The 22,700-nt window shown below is 46.2% G+C and overlaps 1 protein-coding gene across 1 annotated transcript; it reads right to left on the bottom strand.

Moving 5' to 3' along the window:
• Nucleotides 1–251: 251 nt before the first annotated feature.
• LOC142823204 (killer cell lectin-like receptor subfamily B member 1B allele C) lies at nt 252–22,331 on the bottom strand. The gene is made up of 6 exons (XM_075913807.1): nt 22,130–22,331; nt 14,483–14,581; nt 13,964–14,131; nt 6,833–6,987; nt 4,771–4,883; nt 252–493 (listed from the first exon to the last, which is right to left on the bottom strand). Exons 1-6 carry the CDS (start codon nt 22,212–22,214, stop codon nt 370–372), a joined length of 744 nt encoding a protein of 247 aa, XP_075769922.1. The 5' UTR covers nt 22,215–22,331; the 3' UTR covers nt 252–369.
• Nucleotides 22,332–22,700: the final 369 nt, after the last annotated feature.

The raw sequence follows: 22,700 nt of genomic DNA, 5'->3' as shown, positions 1-22,700 counted from the left end.
ACTGCCTGCCTGTTTGCATGATGCAAATTGAGAGATTGCTGCTTCCTATAGATTTCCTCATTTTGTGGATTTTGCAGACAGCCACAGGACGAGGGGGTTGTCTTGTTAGCCTAGATCAATCCTTTAAATCAATATTGGAATGCAGAAACACAGTGGACTCTTCATTTCAGAGGCAAACTGTGTCATGAAAGAAGAGTCAGAGACCGTCTTGCTGTAAAGCACCACAAAGATTAAAACTATGAGAAGTCCTGTGATAGCTTAGGGTCTAACAAAAAATATATAGAATTGTGAGTATTTGGTTAGGCAGGAGACTAGTTTGTTAATTCAGTCAAGGCTGTAGAAGGCAAACACGGCTCCTTCGTCTCACTGTTATATCACAGCAGCTTCCTTCTGGCAAATCCATCTGAAACTACCACCGCACTTCTGAGACTCAATCCTTCTGCCTCTGATGCAACCACAGCTGTTCCCATCCACAGATCCTGAGACCGGGAAGCTGCAGAATGAAAGAGTCAGTGTCACTGTGATTCCTTGTAATAAGGAAAGGCCCTTAAGTTTCATATATTTCCTCCCCCTCACTCCACTGGGAATCTTGACTTTGGGTTTATCCTTCACCTTGGTCACTTCCTGGCAGAGCGGCTGATGAGCAGATGGCCCAGGAAGTGAGAGGAGTTGGCGGGGGGGGGGGGGGGGGGGGGGGTCTCCAGCAGAACATGAGATTCCTCCTGGATTGTTCCCTGCTGGGACTTAGAAGCTAGTTCACTAAGTCCCTTGGTGAATCCAGCCCCAACTATTCCCGTGGATGAGTACCCAGTGCTCTTTGATTGGCAGCAGCCACCTTGAGATCCCGCGTCTCAGCTTCCCTTGAAAACAACGTCTGAGCCCCAAGGATGGGAGGAAACTCGCACTATGCGCCCTGAGTCACAGACCCTGCAGAGAGCCTGGGGACTCATCCCCGGGAATAGTTGGGGCTGGATTCACCAAGGGTCTTAGAAGCTGCTTTAGGCACCTACATACAGAAAAACATGTTTGTAACAAGTGCTTCGGGGTGTTTATCGTGCCCCTTCCAATGGTGTGTGTGTGGGCAGCCGGATGGTTTCCCTCTAGCAGCGCCTGTCAGCTCAGTCCAGGTTCCTCCTAGAAGTCCCACCTCCATGGCACAGAATCTAGGGTCCTGCTCACCCACTGCCCTTCACTTCCCTCTGGCCATGTTGCTCTGACAGAGGGGTAGGTGTGCGGTACTAGAATGGACATGAGCAGCCCAGCTCACCGGACAAGTTACAAAGGGCCAGTTGCCATTTTTCCTTCCGCAAGGGATTGTTCACATTCCTTCCAATTAGACAATTACCCAGGCTGAGTTGTGGAGAGGGGGCAGAGCTCACAGCTTGGCTGGTGGCAGCACGGCTCTGCCCCATGCTGCATGGTCTCTGGCCTGCTGGGCAACAGCAGAATGGGAGGTCAAAGCACGTATGGGTGACCATGCTGCAGCTCTGCCAATTGCCTGTGTCAGATCCCGGGCCAGGAACACGGCAGTGTCAGGCCTTTCACACGCCAGGGTCTTGAGCTCAGATGTTCTCCTGACCCATGTTATAATTACCAGCCAGGCTACATGCCAGGAAAGGTACAGCATAGAACTTGTCAGCCAGAGTTCAAACGGTGACCCCATTAGCCTGCTAAACACCAGATGAAGCTAGATAATTTCATGGAGGTTAGGTCCATAAAAGGTTATTAGCAAGGGGGTAGAATTGGTGTCCCTGGCCTCTGTTTGTCAGAGGCTGGAGAGGGATGGCAGGAGACAAATCGCTTGATCATTGTCTTCAGTCCACCTTCTCTGGGGCACCTGGTGCTGGCCACTGTCGGCAGACAGGACACTGGGCTAGATGGACCTTTGGTCTGACCCAGTACGGCCGTTCTTATGGAAAGCCCTTGCTGTGTGAGGTGGAGGAATCATCCATTATCATGGGTGTGAATGTAAGTGCTGGAAATGGGAGACACTCTGAAGACCAAACTGTGACTCTTTTCCATTTAGCCAGGTAGGAGCCCTAGTGGAGGGTTTCATACTGCCTAGGAGAACATCCCTGACTGGACCAAACAGGTGAGTTCCATCAGATTGAGCCATGGAGTTTCCACATGGTAAGGTGCAGCAATTCAAGGCTCAGATGCTGGAGATGACCCTGATCCTGAATTATCAGGTCCAGGAGGAACAATGAGGTGACTGGCCTTTTCACAGACATTTCCAAGGGAGAGGCACACCAGTGCTGGTAAGGGTAGACTGGAGCTGTCAATATCACTGAGGCCTCGACTCTTCCAATTTGAGGAGCACTTGTGAAGAGGAGAGATGGAAGGAAGCACAGAGATGGGGTGTCCTTTCCTGGGAAGGAGGAACACATCCAGGATGGAGGACAGGCTGTGATTCAGGAAGGAGCAAAACCACAGGAACTTCCTGTTGTGATACAAGGCAAACAAGTCTCTCTGGGAAAACCCTCCCTGTTGGAAGAGAGTGTTCACCATGTCAAAGAGCAAGGATCATTCACGGCCATGGAACTGTGGTGGAGCCTGCACTACCCTGCCTTGGCAATAAATGGTGCTGTCTGTCTTGTCCAAAGTGTCGCTTTCTGGCCTCTCTCAACTCTGGTGTGCCCAAAGCATGCAGGCAAGGCTTGGCTTAAAGAAAGCTAGTCTATGTCTAGTGTCTAGACTACGGAGTTTTTTGGGGATAAACTCTGCTGCATCCAGGGAACATGTTTGCTCTTCCACTTATCTTCTTCTTTTCTTTTCTTTTCTTTTCTTTTTTTTTCTTTTCTTTTCTTTTTTCAGAAGAACAGATGTGCTCTTTTGGAAGCTCTGTCCTCCTTGTTCCACAAAGAAAAAAAGATTGCAATTTGCATATCTGTTTCTGATAGATCAGTGAAGTGTTGACATAGCCAGGGAGAGAGAAAGTTGGAGGGCTCCATTGTGGGAGATAGGGGCCAAATGGCTGGTGTGGAGCCTCTTCCAGTTCACGAGATGCTGCTGGAAGCTAGAGCCTGTTGCTGAGCATCTGCTGGGGCTTGGATCTAGCCGGCTGCTTCAGGGGCTGTTGATTGTCTCTGGAGGGGAGAGACTCTGGCTGTGCCTGTGGCTAAGAAGGGCCTGCATAGAAGGTGCTGTAACTAACTGTAGCAGTTTTGGAAACCACTTCCTGGGACATAGTACAGAAAACAGACTGACTCTGAGTCCAAAGAGAAGCAGAGTGATGTGTCCAGTGACCCAGATCTGCTGGACTGCCTTGCCTGGACTGACTGCCTGGCTAGGGCTGACACACACAGAACCTGCCTAGTGCTATCTCCACTCCAGCTGCAGACCTGCAGTGCACCCAGTCAAGCAAGCATCTGGGACTCTGAATCCAGAGGAGCGCACATTCTGGGGTGAGATAAATAGTGGCAGTGCACATGCCAATTAAATAACTTTCCTTTATCATTGCGTACTTTGATTTTATTCACTTTTAACCTGTTAAATCCCATTTCTTTAAGTTGTTAAGTAAAGGTGGGTTAGTTCTAATTGAATCCATTAGATCTACATTATTAATAATGGTTGTTTTGGAATTAGATCCAAAATATTACTGTAATAAGTTTATTCTTGGAGACCCCCAAGGTACACCACTAAGGACATGTCTAGACTACATCCCTCTTTTGAAAGAGGATGCAAATTAGACAGATCAAAATTGCAACTGAAGCCGGGATTTAAATTTCCTGTGCTTCATTTGCACAATGGCAGCTGCACGTTCTTTGAAAAAGGGCTTTTCGAAATTAAAACCACCGTCTAGATGGCGTTCTTTTGGGGAAAAAACAGAAATGGCAGAGGTTCTCAAGATACTTAAGAACCTAACACCCCTTGAAATGAGAGGTACCGAGCGACTCTAGTGAATTCTATGCTTAGGTTCTGTGCTTCAGTTTTCTGATCTGTAGCCCTACCCAGCCTCTCCAGGGCATGAGAAGATAAGTAAAGATTGTAAGGTGCTCAGATACTAGTGCAATGGGGGCCATACAAGTACCTTAATCCCTGTCTATATTAGGAGGTAAAGTTATACAGGAAACCCCATGGGCGTCCGGTAACCTAGGTGGGGTAGGCACAACCTTCCCAATCCGCCAGGCATGGCCCTGCCCACACTCCGCTCCCAGAACACCTGCAGTAGATGTGCTGAGGGTGAAATGTTGCTGCCCCTGAATGCCTGCAGTCCCTCTGTTCCGGGGCCTGGGAGGCTGGAGCTGCCTGGCATCCTCCCTTCCCCATGCTCTGGGACAGGGAAAGCGGGGGTGTGCATTCTCACCCCCTTCCCTCCCCATGGTGGGGGCCCTATGGTGGAGGCAAGCGCTCAGCTCCCTACTCCACCTCTTCCCTTCCCTCTAGTGGGGAGGCGGAACTTCAGCAGAAGGGGCGGAGCTGTAGGTGGGGCTAGCAGCATGCCTCCCTCAGTCCTATCTTCACCAACTGCCCATGGGAAACCCTCTAGTGCAGACACAGTTATGTCCACAAATAAATGCTTCTACCAGTATAACTTATGCCAGTTCCTCTGATCTGCATAAGCTACACAGCTGTCAGCGCAGGCATGTTGGTAGAACTGCAGCTACCCTAAGGCCTTTACTGGCACAGTAACAATGCTCTTAACCTATGTAGCTGGGCTAGTAAAACTTTGAGGTGTGAGCCAGTTGCAAGACAGACATTGCATGTTTCATAGTAACATGTTACGCAATGGGAGCTTTTCTAAAACAGGAAGCGTCAAGCAGCACTCACCGGGCTGGATCTAACGGGGAGCCGTCCACCCAGGTCCACTTCCCCCCGGGGGGTGTCACTTTAAGTCCGATCCAGACATTTTTTCCATCTTGTGTCACATTCTGTATGAAATCCTGTGAGGGGCAAACAGACAGGGAGGGTGAATTGGCTGTAACAGACACTCCCGTTAAATGCCAGGTCTGGGCTCTGGTGGCTCTGCCCGTAATGCCAGCAGGCGAACCCATCAGCAGCTGAGCCAACTCACCCTCACCCTGAGTGGGCAGGGTCCCAGCGCAGTAGCAGAGAAATGTGTCTCTCTCTAGGCAGACCTGGTAATATGACAATGTGCCTGCATATTTTATGGAATATAAACATGCATAACACAAATATGCTCCATGAGAAGTACATCACAGGACTTTTAAAGTTGCAATCTGTGGAATCTGTGTATTCTATTTATGTGTGTGTGTCTGTCTTGTATAACATGTTAGAAACATGAAGTTTGAACCTGTTCTATTAATACAGATATTCTAGTGAAAGCCATTAGTGATACATGAGGAATGCAACGCTTGGTGTTCAAGTTAACAACTTTGTACATAGTTTTGTTTTCCTGTAAGCCTGAACTGTGGTTAGTCCTACAAAGACATACAACCAGGTCACCAGGTGCTGGAATCCATCTTGAATTCTGTACATTTCTGGGGCGTTGGAGGGGAAGGGAGGTGAAAGAAAGAGTTCCTGCTCAGGAAATTCTATTTATGGGGTGGAAAACAAACAAAGGATCTGCTGCTGGCCTTTGAACACTGCCTCCCTCGCCGTAAAGAGGATGCACATGAGGAAATCTGAAAACAAAGAACCGGAACCACACAAGAAGCTTTAGACCCAGGTCAGGGAAAAGATTAGCTTGGACTTGAAGGATTTTACCTAGAATAAAGACTAGGTAACAGTGTTAAATATTAGGCTTCTCTGTCATGTTTTGCTTATTGTAGATGAGTGACTTAGAATCATAGAATACTAGGACTGGAAGGGACCTCGAGAGGTCAACAAGTCCAGTCTCCTGCCCTCATGGCAGGACCCAGTACTGTCTAGAATCTGATCATCCCTGATAGATGTCTATCTAACCTACTCTTAAATATCTCCAGTGATGGAGATTCCACAACTTCCCTAGGCAATTTATCCCAGTGTTGCTTTGATCTGTTTTCACTCGCAAGCACTTAAATCCCACTTTTTACACTTAATAAAAACACTTGTGTTTCTGTTCAAACTCAGTATTTATAATTTGTTACAGGTGTGTGGGGGGTGTGGCACAGAGTGAACTTAGGGGCTTTCTCTGTGTAAAACTTCTGTACAGAGGAAGACCAGATTAATTAGGGGTTTGGTCCCTTTTGAGGGCTGTGCTCCTGGGTGCTGTGGAGGCCCTAGAGCTGAGCCCTCCCAGAGCTGTGTCTCAGTATCTGTGTTGCTCTGCTGGGGGGTGGTTGTTCCAACTCTGAGCCTTTGCTGGGGAGACAAGAGCTTCTGGCCCAGAGGACAGGGGGGTGGGGTGATGAGCTCAGTGGTATGATCAGCACACTGGGTGACAGTCTCAAGGGGGTCTGTGATATCAAACCTATCACAGCCAGCACCAGTCCTTAGTGTCACAGGGTGAGCTGACCTTTTAAGTGAGTTCTAGGTTCAGCCTCACCTGTGAGCAGGGGCACAGGTGCTGGAAGCAGGTGACCAGGAGCCAGGCTCTGTAGGGCACAAGGGCAGCCCCAGGTCGGTCAAGGCAGAGCGAGATCTGCTGGGGGTGTGAGGAGCTCTGTGCAGAAGGGCCCTGCTACACTCTCAGGCAGGGCTCAGGGGTGCAAAGACTGCAGGAGCCAGCTGGGCAGTGCGGGGTAGGAAGCTGTGGGGTTCTGGTTCTATGCTGTGTGTGCATCAGCCAGGTGCCCAGCAGGGGAAAAACTCTTGGTGTGGAGTTTGGTGAACTGGGAAAAAGGCAGCGGAGGGGCAGAGCCGGGCTGGATAAACCCTGCTGCCCTGGGACTGTAACTAGTGACAGGCGGCTCTCTCCAGCTGCACTTGTATTATTCCTGCATTTTGTTACCAGCTCCTCCTGGCTCTGGAGCACGAGCAGTCGCGAGCGCTTCCCCCAGCAGTCGTCCCGGCTCCAGTTCCAGTTGTTAGGCCCTTTCGACAGCCAGTAGCACTTGTCCCCACGCAGCAGCCAGTCCGTGGGGCAGAGTTTGCACCCGGCGCCCCCTGCAGGGAGAGATGGGAACAGAGGTGTCATCAGTTCTGAACGGGCAGCCGGCTGAAAACTCTTGTTCAAAGTTCTAGTTTAATGGAAAACGCCGTTTGACCTAAGTGCAAGTTCATATTTTGGTTTCCGTTTTTCATTCTCTGATCAGAGCGGGAACTCCAAATGGAAATACTGATTTTATTGGAGGAGAGGGAGGATTTCATTCAGTTTTGCAAGAGAAGGAAACTGTTCCCGTCTAATAACTGTTGTTCTTCAAGCTGTGTTGTTCATGTCCACTCCAGTCAGGTGTGTATGTACACACATGTACAGAAGCGAGAAGATTTTTCTCACAGTAGCTAGCCATAGGATCAGTATGGGCATTCTCTGGAGTTGTACCTTTATGGTGCCCAATACAGAGGTCGGCCAACCCTCCACCCCCTCAGTTCCATCTTGCCAGCTCCTCCGACAGAGGGTAGGAGGATGAGCTATTGGAATGGACGTGAACAACCGCTACGAAAGAGGTGCGGCCATTTGTTTATTCTCCTCTGAGCGCTTGTTCATGGCACTTCCAATCAGGTGACTCCCAGGCCCAAGCTGAGGTGGTGGGTTGGAGACTTTTGCTCATCCAAAGGCCACATCGCCTCCGGCCTGCTGGGTGATCACACAGGGCACAGCGAACGTGTGGATAGAGGCTTGCATCATCACCCTGCAATTTCCTGAGTGGGAGCCTGGCCCAGGAGCGCTGTCAATGCTGTCTGTGCTGTGGCAGTGTGCACAGAGATTGGAGGTGCAGGAGCCCATGAGGCTGTATCTGTCCAAGACTGCCAATGCCGAAAGACGTGGAGAGCCAGGGCAGCAGGTTTGTATCATTTTTGGTGGTGCCCAGAATGGGTCCAAGTCCCCCCGCCCCTGCCTTGTAAGCTGGTCCATAGCTGTAAGTGGGCTCTGGGTGGGAATAAGGGGTTTGGAATATGGAAGAGGCGAAGGGATGGGCAGAGCATTGGGGTGCCGGCACAGGTGGTGAGTTATATGGGCCATGAGATGATCAAGTACCATGAATAGTCAGAGCTGGGGACTTGGCTCTTGCAATATTTGGGGGCAGGTCTCTCCCCTGCCTCAGGGTGGCTGCTGACTCTCTCCTGGGCCCATCTGAATGCTGCAAAGGTGCCACAATTGAGCAGTGGGGAGGCAGCAGCTCACAGCCAATGGCCCCTGGCTACTGTTCCCGTACGTAGGAAGGGAAGAGGTTGTAACATGATTGGCAGCTCTCAACTCCCTCCAATGAGGGGGCTTCCCATGAAGCAAGAGGAGAGGAGGGATCTCACACCTGGCCAGCTGCTGTCTGAGGGGGTTTCTGGGGTGAGTGACCCCTGACCCACAGTCACCATTTCTACCCCATGCTGGGCAACAGGCATCCCCATCCCCAAGCATGAGGCTATGATGAGGGGCAGCTTGATACCAACCTCCTTCCCCTGCCCCCAGCCACTACTCCTGCCCCACTCTGAGCAATGGGCACTCACAGCTCCCTCACCCTCCAGTGTGAGGCTACAGTGAGGGGCAGCTTGGGCATTGGGGGCAGACCCCATGGGAAGGTCTGGGGTAAAATGTGGGCAGCTGGGCCAGGGGGTGCAGCAGGAAGGGGAAGATGGGTATGAGAGGGGGACCCCACAGAAGGAGAGGGGTGCTGAGGTAGGACACAGAGGATCGCACAACACAGAAACCCCTCCACCCTCCCACAGCTGCAGGGACACACCTGTTGACAGCCGGAGTGAGTGAGTGACCAGAAGCCTCCCTCACCCTACTGCACTATCGGCAGGGCCACCTGAGGTGTTTAAATCTCCTGGGGGCAGGCGGGTCTGGAGGAGCACAGGGGACAGCAGCAGCCAAAGACACCCACCTCCCCAGGAGCCATTGCCAGAGGGGGGTTCCCCAGGTAAGCCTGGTACCTCCAGCCACTCATCCCTGAGTGCACTCTGCTCCCTCCAGAGCCTGTAATCGCTCCCCCCATCCTGCCCCCAAATTCCCTCTCCCCCTCCAGCTCCAAAACTTGATCCCAAAGCCTGCATCCAACACCAGCATTCCCTCCCTGAGTCCGCACCCCAGACCAGCACGCTCTCTGGTCTTTTCCATCCATGTGTGGACACACTTCTATGTGCACCGAGGCAGGTGCCAATGTGCACCACAACGCAGCTGTGGGCACTCTGCCAATCCTCTGGGTGGCGCTGGAATCTCCCTCAGCAGCCGCAAGCCTTCCAAGCCCTTTCAGGAACCGTCTGACCACTGGCTATGGAAACACCTGCCCCTGAGTACCAGCTTGGTGGCGAAGTGCACTCTTATCCACGCTAATGAAAGCCGGGCTGCTTCAGCTGTGGGGATAGCCCAGAATGAGCAGCATTGGGGCTATCATCGGAGATGGATGTTACTGGGCCAACCAGACTGGGAATCTCTTCCACTTGGCAAGGTAGGTAGCTCCCATTGAAGGCTTTCTTCTGCTAGGAAGGTCTCGTCTGACCTGGCCTGAGCAGGAAAGCTCCATAGAGTTCCAGCACAGAGCTTCCAGGCCGTAAGATGGAGCAACTGGAGGTTCAGATGGTGGTGGTGACTGTGATCTTGTGTCTGGTGGTCTAGTAAGAATAAAAGGGTGACTGGGGCTTCCACTGACATTTCCAAGAGGGACGTGTACCAGTGGTGATGGGCCAGGCTGGTGCTGTCAATATGACTTGTGCTCGCTCCCTTTGGGTCCTGAGGAGTACCTTGAGAATGAGCGGTGTGGTGTAGCCAGACAGGAACCCCCTTGTAACATCAATTTTTGCTTGCCTGGAGCATGCAGGGCACACAGAACAGAAGGCCCAGGCTGCTGTGACTGTGAATGGCTGTAAACAGATATGCCAATTGTTGACCAAGAGGCTGCCAAGGAGTGCCCTTAACTTAACCCATATTGATACGAACACACAGCCGTCCGCGGGGGGAGGAATCTCTTGCCCAGTAAAAAAAAAAAAAAAAATGCCTAGTACTCAAAATTTAGTTATCTCTCTTGCAAGTGTAAATTAACTTGAAACTTGCTTGTAAGAACTGGCGCCACAAAACGGACCAGTAGAATTTGGCATCTTAGATAAGAAAGAGGATACGGGCCCCCAGGGGTATAAAGATGGGTCCAGCAGCATATTTACTTTGAGTGTCAATCTACCATCTATCTGCTGGTCGGGTTAGGTGTTTAACCTCCCGAGGTTCAACGGGGACGCCCACCTCATATTCGTCTTTCCTAGGAATTGAGCTTGACCCGCTGGAGTCGAGAGGCACAGAAAGGGGTAAAAATTGTACCTGGATGTGGTCCTTTGTCTTAAGTGTACACATAGACTTAGAGCTCTTTAAAGATTAAGCTGTCACTTGGTATCATTATTTCTATTTTCTATCTTTATTTCCTTTGTAACCATTTTTAAGATCTGTATTTGCTAACATTTAAGAAATAGAGCAATAGCCATTGTAACCATATGCTTTTTTATAAGTTTTTTTTAATAAACCTGTAACTGTTTAAGCTTTAACCTGACTCCTTCAGTTGCTGTAACAGAACCAAGCACAATTTAAAAGAACTTCAGCCGGTCATAAAGGACAGGTATAGAAAGAGCTTGGGCGTTTGGATCGTGCCACTCCCAGGTGATAGATCCGTTGGGGCATCTCTCAGTCTCCCAGACTGCCCGTTGAGAAGGGATTCTGAATCCTAGCAGCTAAAATCTGAGGTGTAATAAGCTCTTCCTATAAAAGGGGCGTCTGTTGGCCTGTTGGCTACCCTCTGCGAAGGGACCCGGTCCTAGCAGTAAAGACACGGACGTTAAACCTTTTCTCAGAAACACACACACACACACACTGCCCTGACCGTCGGCTGACATGTGGGTGGAAAGGCATTCAGGGAGGGGCCACCCAATGCAGAAGGAATGTATCTGTGGCTCTCGCAATGAGAATTACTCTGACCACTAGAGGTCCCTGCTGCTGCTTTACAGGAACAGCTGAGCATTAGAATTCATTTTACTTACACTTTGGAGTTTAAAGTGCTGCCGCAGAGCTTTAAAACAAAAGTGTGGGCAAAGCCTCAGAGCTGAGAGAGAGCTCTCTCCAAGCTCCATGTTCTCTGTGGGTATGTCTACACTGCACTCTACAATCGAAATCAGAGCCGCAATTTGTGCTATACGTCACCAAATTCTGAAATAAAGAGCTATTTCGAGCCATCCTTTATCCCTCGTGAAACAAGGTTTACAGGGATGGTGAAATAGCATGCCCATTATTTTGAAAATTATTTCAAATTTGTGGACGCATTCCTTGGACATCGGGCAGCTATTTTGGGATACCTCTGGTATCCCGAAATAGCATTTCAATGTTGATGTACCCCACCTAAAAGAGGGTCATAGCTCCCAGCATAGGGTGTCCAGTACAGCACTGTAATTTGCTGTGTTGGGGGGAGAGGGGGATTTCTCCCACCCTGGAGAGAAAGTTGCAGCAGCATAAAGTGACAGTGTAAAAAAGAGCCTCAGATTGCAAGTTCTGTGGGGCAGGGACTCTCTTGTTAAGGTGTGTGTGTGTATGTGTGTGAGATTTGACCCTCGGTTGGGTCATTTGGCACTGCTGCAATACCAATCAATAATGATTCAACATTCTTATTAGAATAGGAGAGAGGGGCCACAAAAACGGCCTTGTGCTAAGTGCTGCACATACCGGCAGTAAGATGATCCTTGCCCCAAAGATCGAACAAACTCAACATAGGATGAGAAACAGGTGGAGATACACAAAGAGGAGCCAATAGAGTAAAATACCCAGATCAGTACAGAAAGAAGCAGCCGGAGCATTTATCTTGCACCCTTGCATTGGGACTGGTGACAAATAACAATGACAGGAGTGGGAGGTGTATAGTACATCACTGCTCCACCTAAAGCATTAGGCCAGGGTGGCCATGGACATCGGGTATAATAGGCAAGGGAAGGCTCTGCCTTCCCAAATCACCAGTCTGGCCCTGCCTAAACTCCACCCCAGAATGCTTGCTGTAGACATTCTAGGGGGGGAAATATTTCTGCTCCCAGAGCCTGCCCTCCCTATGCTCCGTGTTTGGGGAGACTGGGGATGCACTCCGTCCTCCCTCCTAGTGCTTGTGGCTGAGGCACGCACCCTTTTCTCCCTGTGGTAGGGTAGAGGGTGGGGAGGCAGTTCGTCTCCCATAGAAGAGGGGGGCCTGGGGCGTTGACTCCTGGCATGTTAGAGAGTTGGCACCTGTAGCTCCAGCCTCAGGCTATGTCTACACTGCGGGTGTTTTGCGGAAGAGGAAATGCAAACGGAGTGCTCATTTGCATATCTCGTGGTGTCATTTGCATAACTTCTTCTGACCCTTTTTGCAGAAGAGGTTTTTGCGATAAAAAGCTCCGTGTAGATGGGGCCATTTGTCAGAAAAAAATCCTTTTTATGCAAAATCTCTTATACCTCAAAAAATGAGGTTTACAGGCTCTTGTACAAAAGGGTTTTTTTTTTTTTTTGATAAATGGCCCCGTCTACACAGGGCTTTTTATCGCAAAAACCTCTTCTGCAAAAAGGACTGGAAGAAGATATGCAAATGAGAGCATGAGATATGCAAATGAGCACTCCGTTTGCATTTCCTCTTCCGCAAAACACCCGCAGTGTAGACGTAGCCTCAGAGTCAGCAAGGAGCTGCATTGCATATTAATTTCTGAAGAGCTGCATGCAGCTTCAGAGACACAGGTTGGCCACCCCTACATTACATCATATTAAAAAGCACCTGATCTATTTGACAACACCCTGCTGTCTGGACATTGTTCTCCTGCTGTCTTTCTAAGAAGAGCTGATTGACAAAAAGTTGCCTCGTTGCAACATGAAAATCTTCACAACTTGTTACATTTAACTTTTCTAGTTGTTGACGTAACTTCCTGCCTCCTGAACATTTGAGAAAAAAAAGAACCCCATTAGCCCCTTTTACCCTGTCAATTAGCAGTGTTGCCATCAGACATATTTTTATCACATGTCTTGTGCAGGGCCTCATTATGACTTTCGTGGGCCCAAGGCACTTTTGTCTTCATGGTCCCCTTCCTCCATAAAAAAATATTAAAAATTATTTTTGATATAACTTTAAATACTTCTAGCACTTTAAAGACTAACAAGATGGTTTATTAGGTGATGAGGTTTCGTGGGCCACTTCCTCAGATCAAAGTGGGTCTGACCCACGAGAGCTCCTCACCTAATAAACCATCTTGTTAGTCTTTAAAGTGCTACATAGTCCTGTTTTTTGTTCCAGCTACACCAGACTAACATGGCAACATTTCTATCACTTTTTAAATACTTCAACATTTTATTTTTTTCTATTTTAGGCAAAATGTAATAGATTTTTGTGGGCCCTAAAAGTTTAATTTTTTTCTGAGGTGAGAAAAAAATTAAAACATTTTCTTTGACCATAAAAGTTCATTTTTTTTCTTCTGATTTTTAAAGAAATTAAAACATATTTGTGGGCCCCTAAAAGTATTGTGGGCCTTAGGCACTGTGCCTACTGAGCCTTCTGGATAAGTCGGCCCTGGTCTTGTGGAGTTTTAGTGTCTTCTTTAAAGTCCCAGCTCCTGGAATTATGGGATTAGGTAAGAATCTCAATTTCATTAAAGAAAAGTTTCTGGTCCTCATAAATCTCAGAAAAGCCTGACAGTGCAACCCAAGTACAATTTCAAGGCTCAGAAGTTAGAAAGCAAATATAAAGAACCCCAAATTATAATTTTCCTAAAATAAGCCAATCTTGTGATTTTTCTAGGCCTGACTTGTGGGTTTTGAATGCCTGGGGGTTTTTACACTGGCATAATGTACATAAAGGGGCCTCAGTATGAATCTTGTCCATTGTATTTCAAGCTGACAGTGTCCTTTTAACATGGTACCAGGGCTTTCAGTCATGGTGAGAGTGCTGCAAACTCTTTAAGGGAGAATGAGTTACGGCTCTGGGACAGTAGGAGCTGCAGTTACCTGCCAAGCTGCCGTTGGGGGGTTCACATAGAATTGATTTCAAGTGAGACCGGAAATCCTCCAGGCTGGAGCTTCCTTCAGTGCTATTGACAATTCTGGTTTCATTCTTCTCCGATGTATTCTGAGCTCCTCTGCACTGTCCTTCACAAGAGCAATGGAACTGGGAAACTTCAAAACAACATCAGCATCAATGAAAATCACTGCTATTGAAGCTATGTAGAGATTTTTAAAAAACAATTGTGGAGGGTGTGTAAGTCATCAGACAGTGTAGTATTCACTACACTGTATAGGTGAATTTTGGTCCCACCATCTACACGTAACAGTAAACCTGCCTTAGCCAGATCATACAAGTTTCCTGAATCCAGCTCTTAACTATACCTTGTTCCTGTAACATTTTGACCTGGTGGTGATGTAATGCCCAGGGTTTCATTTGCAAATGGACTGGAATCAAGGACGGAATGTCATTCAGATTTGGGAATGAGAAGAGAGTTCACAGATAAACAGATCGGAGCTACTTACCCCAAAGCCCCAGTGCTATCACAGCTATTACCAGGACGATGATCCCAGCCCATTTGACCCCTACAGCGATGTGATGCCACCGGGGACATGGAGGAGAACCTATGAGAGACAATGTTTGGAGAAACATCAATCAGCCTCCAGGGTAGGGAATAACACTAAAACTTGTTCTTCTCTTGCACCCTATTGCAATTTCTTTACCTACCACCAGGAGTAGCATCAACAATGGCAGCTTCTTTCGCCTATTTCTCCCAGAGTACACGTCCACATCTTTCCCCACACTGTCTCTTATGCATGGGTGACCCTCCCAAATCATTCTTCACAGCCACTGCTCCGCATAGCATCCTTACTTTTGTTTCCCCGTACATGGCACTCACTGTAAACTTCCTAGTAGTAAGAGATAAGCAAGTAGCCTGATCATGATACAGTAATGTAGATTTCTTCATTTAAAAGCAACCAGTAACCAGGACAGTTGGTTACATTTTCCATCAGAGTGGTTTTTTATAGAAAATTGAGGTTGAGTCTACATTTTTTGCTAAAAGTGTTTGCTTTCTGCAGAAAATTGGTATTTTTTTAAATAAAAATATTCCCCAAAATCAAATATTTGATTCTGAAATGTAGGGTTGCCAGATGGTCTCCCAAAAAAAATCAAGCACATGGGCTAAAAATTTGTCAACAAAAAAAACTAAAAACACTGCCACGAACACACATGTTGGCTACGTCTACACTGGCCCCTTTTTCAAAAGGGGCATACTAATTTTACAGGTCGTAATAGGGAAATCCGCGGGGGATTTAAATATCCCCCGCGGCATTTAAATAAAAATGTCCACCGCTTTTTTCCGGCTTTTAGAAAAGCCGGAAAAGAGCGTCTACACTGGCCCCGATCCTCCGGAAAAAAGCCCTTTTCCGGAGGATCTCTTATTCCTACTTCAAACTCCTCATTCCACGAGGAGTACAGCTAGTTCGGATTAGAAGCCTAATCCAAACTAGCTACCCCGTGCCGCGTGTAGCCGCGTGGTACGGGGTTCGAACTAGCCGGGATTTAAAAATGGCGGCGCCCGGCTTATGCAAATGAAGCCCGGGAAATTCAAATCCCGGGCTTCATTTGCAAGTGTGGTATGCCTACATTACCCTCCTAGTTCGAATTAGGAGGGTAGTGTACACATACCCTAACAGATTTATTGGAGCATAAGATTTCATGGGCAAAGACCCACTTCATCAGATGCATGTAGTAGAAAGTCCAGAGGCAGGTATAAATATACAGGCATAAGAAAAGAGTACCAATCAAAAGTAAGGCTAGAGATAATGATGTCAATTCAGTCAGGGAGGATGAGGCCCACTTCTAGCAGATGATGTGGAGGTGTGAAGAGAGGAGAAACTGCTTTTGAAGTTGGCTAGCCATTCACAGTCTTTATTTAAACCTAAGATGATGGTGTCAAATTTGCAGATGAACTGTAGCTCAGCAATTTCTCTTTGAAGTCTGTTCTTGAAGTTTTTTTGCTGCAGGATGGCTACCTTTAAATCTGCTACTGTGTGCCAGGGAGATTGAAGTGTTCTCCGACAGGTTTTTCTATATTGCCATTCCTGATACCTGATTTGTGTCTGTTTATTCTTTGACATGGGGACTGTTCAGTTTGGCCGATGTGTATAGCAGAGGGGCATTGCTAGCACATGATAGTGTATATTATATTGGTAGGGATGTTGGAGTAGAGACCCTCTACATCCATGGTGGCTAGGATAGTGTTTTCTTGAAGATCACCTGTGCATTGTAGTTTTTTCAGGAAAACAGAGGTGTCTTAGAGATAGCTGGGAGTGCTGGTGGTGTAGGGTCTGAGTAGAGAGTCCACATATCCAGACAGTCCTGCAATGAGAGTGCCAACGACTGAGATGATGGGTCGTCCAGGATTTCCAGGTTTGTGGATCTTGGGTAGTATATAGAATAACCCCGGGCAGGGCACTAAGGGTGTGTCTGTGTAGATTTGTTTCTGTGCTTTTGTAGGGAGTGTCTGGAGCAGATGATGCAGTTTCTTAGTGTACTCCTTAGTGGGATCTGAGGAAAGTGGCCTGTAGAATGTGGTATTGGAGAGTTGTCTGGCAGCCTCCTTTTGGTAGTCAGACCTATTCGTGATGACAACAGCGTGTCCTTTATCAACCTCTTTGATTATAATGCCAGAGATGTTTCTGAGGCTGTGGATGGCATTGCGTTCTGCATGGCTGAGGTTATGGGGCAAGCGATGCTGGTTTTCCACAATTTCTGCTTGTGCACATCAGAGGAAGCAGTCTATGTATAGATCCAGACTGTCGTTTCGACCCTCAGGAGGGGTCCATGCAGAGCTCTCCTTGTGCTGTTGGTGGGAGGGTATCTGTGTGTCAGTGCTCTGTTCAGTGTTGTGTGGAGAGTATTCCTTGAATCGGAGATGGCAAAATTAGGCTTCCAGATCACCACAGAACTGTATCATGTTTGTGGGGGTGGTGGGGCAAAAAGAGAGTCTCCAAGATAGGACAGACTCTTCTGCTGGGCTGAGTGTGTAGTTGGATAGATTGATGATATTGCTGGGTGAGTTAAGGGTACCACTATCGTGGCCCCATGTGGCAGGTAGGAGTTTAGACAGTTTACAGTCCTTTTTCCTCTGTAGAGAAGTGAAGTGTGTAATATAAATCTCCCATCTTATTTTAGTAAAGTCCTGCCATGTGGAAGTTTGTGTGGAAGGTTGGTTTTTTATATAAGTCTCCAGATTTGAGAGCTTTTTCTTGATGTTTTCCTGTTTGCTGTACAGGATGTTGATCAGGTGGTTCCTCGGTTTCTTTGGGAGTGTATCTCTCACCATAGTCTGTGCAGTATGTCAAGAAATCTTGTGTCAGAACAACTATGGGGGTGGTGCCATCAGTATCTGACTCCTCATTGTCACACTGTAGGTTAAGGACTAACTTGACTGCCACTTGCGACATGTTAGTGAGACCTATGAGCATTTTCTTCAGCCGTTCAGTTTCTATTGCTACACACTGAAGAGGCAGAACGTGCGGCACAAAAACCATTTGGAGATGGCACCAGAAGCAAAGGGGTTGATGGGATATGAAGCTATGCAGTACGGGACATTGGCATAGGACCCAGGATGCCCTGCAACCGCTCCCCCCACCTTACACAAGCCTGAGTAATGGAAAAGGGCTCTAAGGGATAACTGCCCAGAGTGCACTGCTCCAAAAGCAGCTGCGATTGCTACAAGTGTGATCACACTACTGTGTGTGCTGAGAGTGTGAACACACAACAGTAGTTTTCCTGCAGTGCTCTTTGAGCATCACTGTAGCTGCTAGCGCTGTATATCTGCCAAAGTAGCTATAACCTCCCCCCCACACACACCTGTAAGTTTCTCTGTAACTTACTTCTTTTCTTTCCTATCTCTCTCCTTCTGCCTTCTGTGTAATAAGAGTCTGGCTTAGCCATCCAACACTGCATTGCTGTGAGCCTTTGACCAGAGAAAGACAACTAGCCATAATGCCCTAAACAGCCTGATTCTGGAATGAGTTTTCCAGGAGTCTGATAAGCTGATAAGCAGCAACAAGGTTACAAGTTAAGAGTTAACACAAAAGATAGAAGTTGCATTTTCTAATTTTGCTGCTCTTTATCTCCCTTTGAGTTTGTACTATTTTCTCTTTTAAAGAAATAGGATCAGACTCCAAAAAACAACATTGACAACAACTCGAGCCTGACTCAATTGACATTCTCTCTTTTTCTTTCAAAGGACAATCATTGCCATCTTGAAACTAAACTCAGACTATGTTTTCGAACTGCATTCACTAGCAAAGGGGTCTTTGTTCCTGATGAAACTTGTGACACTCTTATGGCTATTCACAGAGTTTATAATCGATACAGACTACTTAAATTTCTTTCTTTTGTAACCACTGTTACTTCTGAGTCAGTTCAAATATTGCATTCTTCCATTCATAAAAGTGGATCTTTGTGTGTGGATTTCCACAGACACTTACTTTAGTTCACTATTTTGAACTTTACAGAACAAACTGTTCTGGAATTATAAGTGGACAAAAATAGTGGAAATAATTTTTGAAAAGTGAAACAATTATTGCTTGATATATACGTGCCAAGCACAATGAGGTGTCAATTCCAAAGTAGAACCTCAGGTTCTTAGCACCACATCTGGCAAGTTTCATATTAATGAATGCTAATGAGTGGTGGTGGTGGTTGTGTTTTCTGTCTTTCTTTGTTTTAAAATGGCTTCTCGATTTTACTTTAAAGTTTCTAAGTAAAATTATCTTCTAGCTTCAAAAACAAGGAGCTGTTCTGTGGCACCTTAGAGACTATCAAATATATAGACATAGACATAGACATAGACATAGACATAGACATAGACATAGATAAGTTTTGCCCACAAAAACTCATGATATTATACATTATCATGAGTTTTTGTGGGCAGAACTTACTTTGTCAAATGAGATGAGCTTGATCTGATAAAGTGGATGATGCCCAGGAAAGCTCGTGATTATATATATATTTGATGATCTCTAAGGTGCCAGAGGACTATGCGTTGTTTTCAAAGTTACAGACTAACAGGGCTACCCCTCTGAGACTTCTAATTTCAGACTAACAGGAATTATTCTAGGTTAAAAGAAGAGGGGTTTTAGGAAATGCAAGTGGAAAGATCAAGGTTTTCTGTATATTGGAATCCATCTTCCAACTTTAACTACTGGATTAAGTCAATATTGTGACAATGATTTTAACAGCAGCTTCTGAGACTTTTAATGTCAGCCGTAGACCTTGATCCTGCAAAGATTTCAGCACAGGTGTAATGTTAAATGTGGGAATGACTCCTTCGGTGGCATAACTCATGTGAGTGAAGTTAAGCATCTGCACGTGTAGTCCTTGGGACGACCCGCAGCACAAAGCTCTGTGCTCTGGCCACGAGCATTTGGAGGATCAAGCCCTAGTTGTAAGACAGGAAATACTGTATTGCCAAGGGTGTTGGTGGATTCGGCATCACTGACAAGCTTAAAATCAAGACTGAACACATTTTTTTTAATTGTATCCTTTGGTATATATGGTTGTGACTACTTTCTTCCACTATTTGATCTGAGGAAGTGGGTCTGGCCCACGAAAGCTCATCATCTAATAAACCATCTTGTTAGTCTTTAAAGTGCTACATTGTCCTGCATTTTATTGTTACCCAGATCTGCTCTGGGAATTATTTTGGGGAAATATATGGGACCTCAGACTAGACGGTCCCTTAAGGCCTTTGACTCTGTGAATTAACTAAATAACTGCAACTAGAAAAGCAGTTTTAAAAACAAATTCAGCTCTTGGATACATCAGTATCTGTTTGGAACAATCTCATTGACTTGTATGGAATCACTCTGCATTTACACTGATGCAACAAGCAGAATCTAAGTCCTAAAACTTTTTTCAAGAATAGATCAAATGCTGTCAGCAAATAATATCACAAGTGCATGGATACAATTTTATAACGGTTCACAACAAAAATTAAATTTGATTAGATAGCCACATATTATGCTAGGCATTACTGTGATGCCTAGCAAGACCTGTAGGAAAACATCAGCTTTTAATAAAATTGTATCATAGAATCATAGAACTGGAAGGGACTTCAAGAGGTTATCGAATCCAGTCCCCTGCCCTCATGGCACGAACATGCACTGTCTAGATCAGGCACATCTATAAGAAACTATTTCAAAAGCTATACAGTAGCGCAGTTATGTTCATAGCAAGTGTAAAGCAACACACTTCAAAGTATAACTCCGGTCATCTGAAGAAGTGGGCTGTGCCCATGAAAGCTCATGATCCCACCTACATGTTTTGTTAGTCTCTAAAGTGCTATCAGACCATTTGTTGTTTTTTAAGTTAATGCAGTTGTAGTTATTCTTAAGGAAGAAAAACGTATGAGATAAAAGGCTATACAAGAATAAGTGACGGTAACAACGATATCGTATATTTGATTATATGTCACAATTTATATAGAGCTTAATGAAATAGCTGGGCTATTACAGTGGGATTTTTAGAATGATCTAAGTCACTTGAAAATGTTACCCTTCATGTAAATCTATACCCCGACTGTACTTATGGAAGATATAGCTCTTTAATACTTACATTATTTCCCCCAAACAGCCTACAGAGTATCAAGATTTTTAACTAATTTAATTTATTTTTTCACAGGAATCACAAAGAATGTATGATACTCGCTTTCCATCCTTTAAAGGAATCACATGATTCCTTGTATTTTCAATATTCCTAAAACACTGATGACACTACAGTCCCTACCTCCTCTATCATCTTCCCCTTGACAGACTCTCTTAATTCTGTGCCTTTGTTAAGCCACAATGCAATAATTCACAGTCTCTCCTGCACTCGGAAACAGTTCACATCCTCTCTGTCCTTAGAACATTTTCCTAGTTTTGTGTCCATTTCAGCATCCAGAAAAAAAATCCTCTTTGCTATCTCAGTCATTCCTATCCACCCATTGGCCAGTTTGCTCCTTTCTTTCTCTTTTCAGATCCCTCTCCCTGCATTCCTCATTTGCTGGGTTTCCCTCTCCCTACTTAGCTCACTATAGAGGAAAAACTTAAAACACAACAAATAGTCTAGTAGCACTTTATAGACTAACAAAACATGTAGATGGGATCACGAGCTTTTGTGGGCAAATTCCCCTTTATCACTGTAGAGGTGAGTAAACCCTTCCTTCCTGCTCCAACAGTCAGTGGGCTGGCCTAAACCAACTGGCACTCCAGGCAAGGAACATTTTCAGTGTCCTCTCCCTACCCCTTTGTTATACTTTTCAGAACCTTATTTTTAATTGCATTTTGTAGCCATTTCACCTTCAACTCAGCACCCCCTAAGCCCAACACCTCAGGCAGTTGCCTGCCCCTAAATCCATCCCTGCCCATAGTGCTGTTATCCGCCATGTTTTTGTGACCCTCTGCACATAACAGGCTCCCTACCTAATTTCAGATTCCACCTTTTCTCTCAGAGGTATGTGAGTTTAAACTTTCTCTCCAATAAAACAAATTCTAATCTGTGAGCCTCCCACATTCCTTGTGCTCAATCATTCTTTCTCAGACTCACCCAACGTACTGTTCTTTGCCCCCCAACTATAAAACGCCAGTCATCTGAAGAAGTGGGCCGTGCACACGAAAACTCATGATACCATCTACATGTTTTGTTAGTCTATAAAGAGCTACCAGGCTGTTTGTTGTTTTTTAAGTTTATCCTGTACAGACTAACTCAGCTACTCCCGAAGCGTTTTACTGTGTACTGTTACCTCAATAGCTGGTTGGTCCGCCCCAAATATGTATGAAATCAGTAGGAAGGGTGTCATATAAAGAACAACTATATTCCGTTGCACTCGTATTTGCATGTCAAAGACTAAGAAGTTTTCTGTGACATGCTGCACTCACAAACTGAAGTGCACTCTATTCCCTTAACAGAATTCAGTTGCCAAATGCTGAGAGTGGAACAGAATTTCACATAAGCTAAGTCACATCATACATAAAGCACACAGCTGGCTTTTGGCTTTGGACACAGTTTCTCTAAATTGCCAATGCTGCAAGTCAAAAAAAAATCTTAGGAAAAAAGAATCCTAACCAAAGACTGCCCATTTTGGTGCAAAAATAGAAACTAAATCCACTTACTGAGGTTCTGAGAGCATTGTGGTGGCCTGGAAGAGGAACCAGCTCCAGGAATATTCAAATCAGCATAAACTACTTCTCCAGCCATGGCAAGTACAGAGAAAGGTGTGAGCGTACAGCAGGAGGTTTGTTCCTAAGAGCAATCTCATGTATATGTCTGCCCTCTGCTGAGCAGTAGCACATCTCTGTTCTGGTCTATGCCGGATCGTAGACCACGATCATCACCAAAGTACATGAGACTTCTAGCAGTGCATTAGGCAACGTGACTAACATCTGTCACATGTTTGTTCTCTCATCACCTCCCCAGAGGGAGAAATGTGCACTGGAGCCTTGGTTTAGTAAGGTGTGAGAGGGTTTGTTTTGCTTTTTCATATAATATACCTCTTGTGATGTGTTTGTATTAGAGATGGCAAGATCAAGGACATGTGTGGAAGATGGTGAGGTTTGTGATGGTCCTTAGTTCTGCAGGGAGTTCGTTGCAGAAAACGTTCTGTCTCCTTCCCAGACAAGCTTAGCCCTTAGGGTTGTGAGTTCCAGTGAGCCAGACGAATGGAATTGTCAACTGGTCTGCTTC

The sequence above is a fragment of the Pelodiscus sinensis genome, chromosome 32 (genome assembly GCF_049634645.1).
Source record: "Pelodiscus sinensis isolate JC-2024 chromosome 32, ASM4963464v1, whole genome shotgun sequence".
Classification (NCBI taxonomy): domain Eukaryota; kingdom Metazoa; phylum Chordata; order Testudines; family Trionychidae; genus Pelodiscus; species Pelodiscus sinensis.
The sequence above is the reverse complement of the archived record's forward strand: the minus strand, read 5'-3'. Positions and strand labels throughout refer to the sequence as shown.

What these genes read in the sequence shown, in the direction of transcription:
- LOC142823204 (XM_075913807.1), bottom strand. Translation starts at nt 22,214, where the DNA reads ATGGCTGGAGAAGTAGTTTATGCTGATTTGAATATTCCTGGAGCTGGT. An exon ending in GATAGCACTGGGGCTTTGGG is followed by an intron (nt 14,132 to 14,482) that starts GTAAGTAGCTCC and finishes GTTGTTTTGAAG; the next exon opens with TTTCCCAGTTCCATTGCTCT. An exon ending in TCCAGAGCCAGGAGGAGCTG is followed by an intron (nt 4,884 to 6,832) that starts GTAACAAAATGC and finishes TGCCCCTCACAG; the next exon opens with GATTTCATACAGAATGTGAC.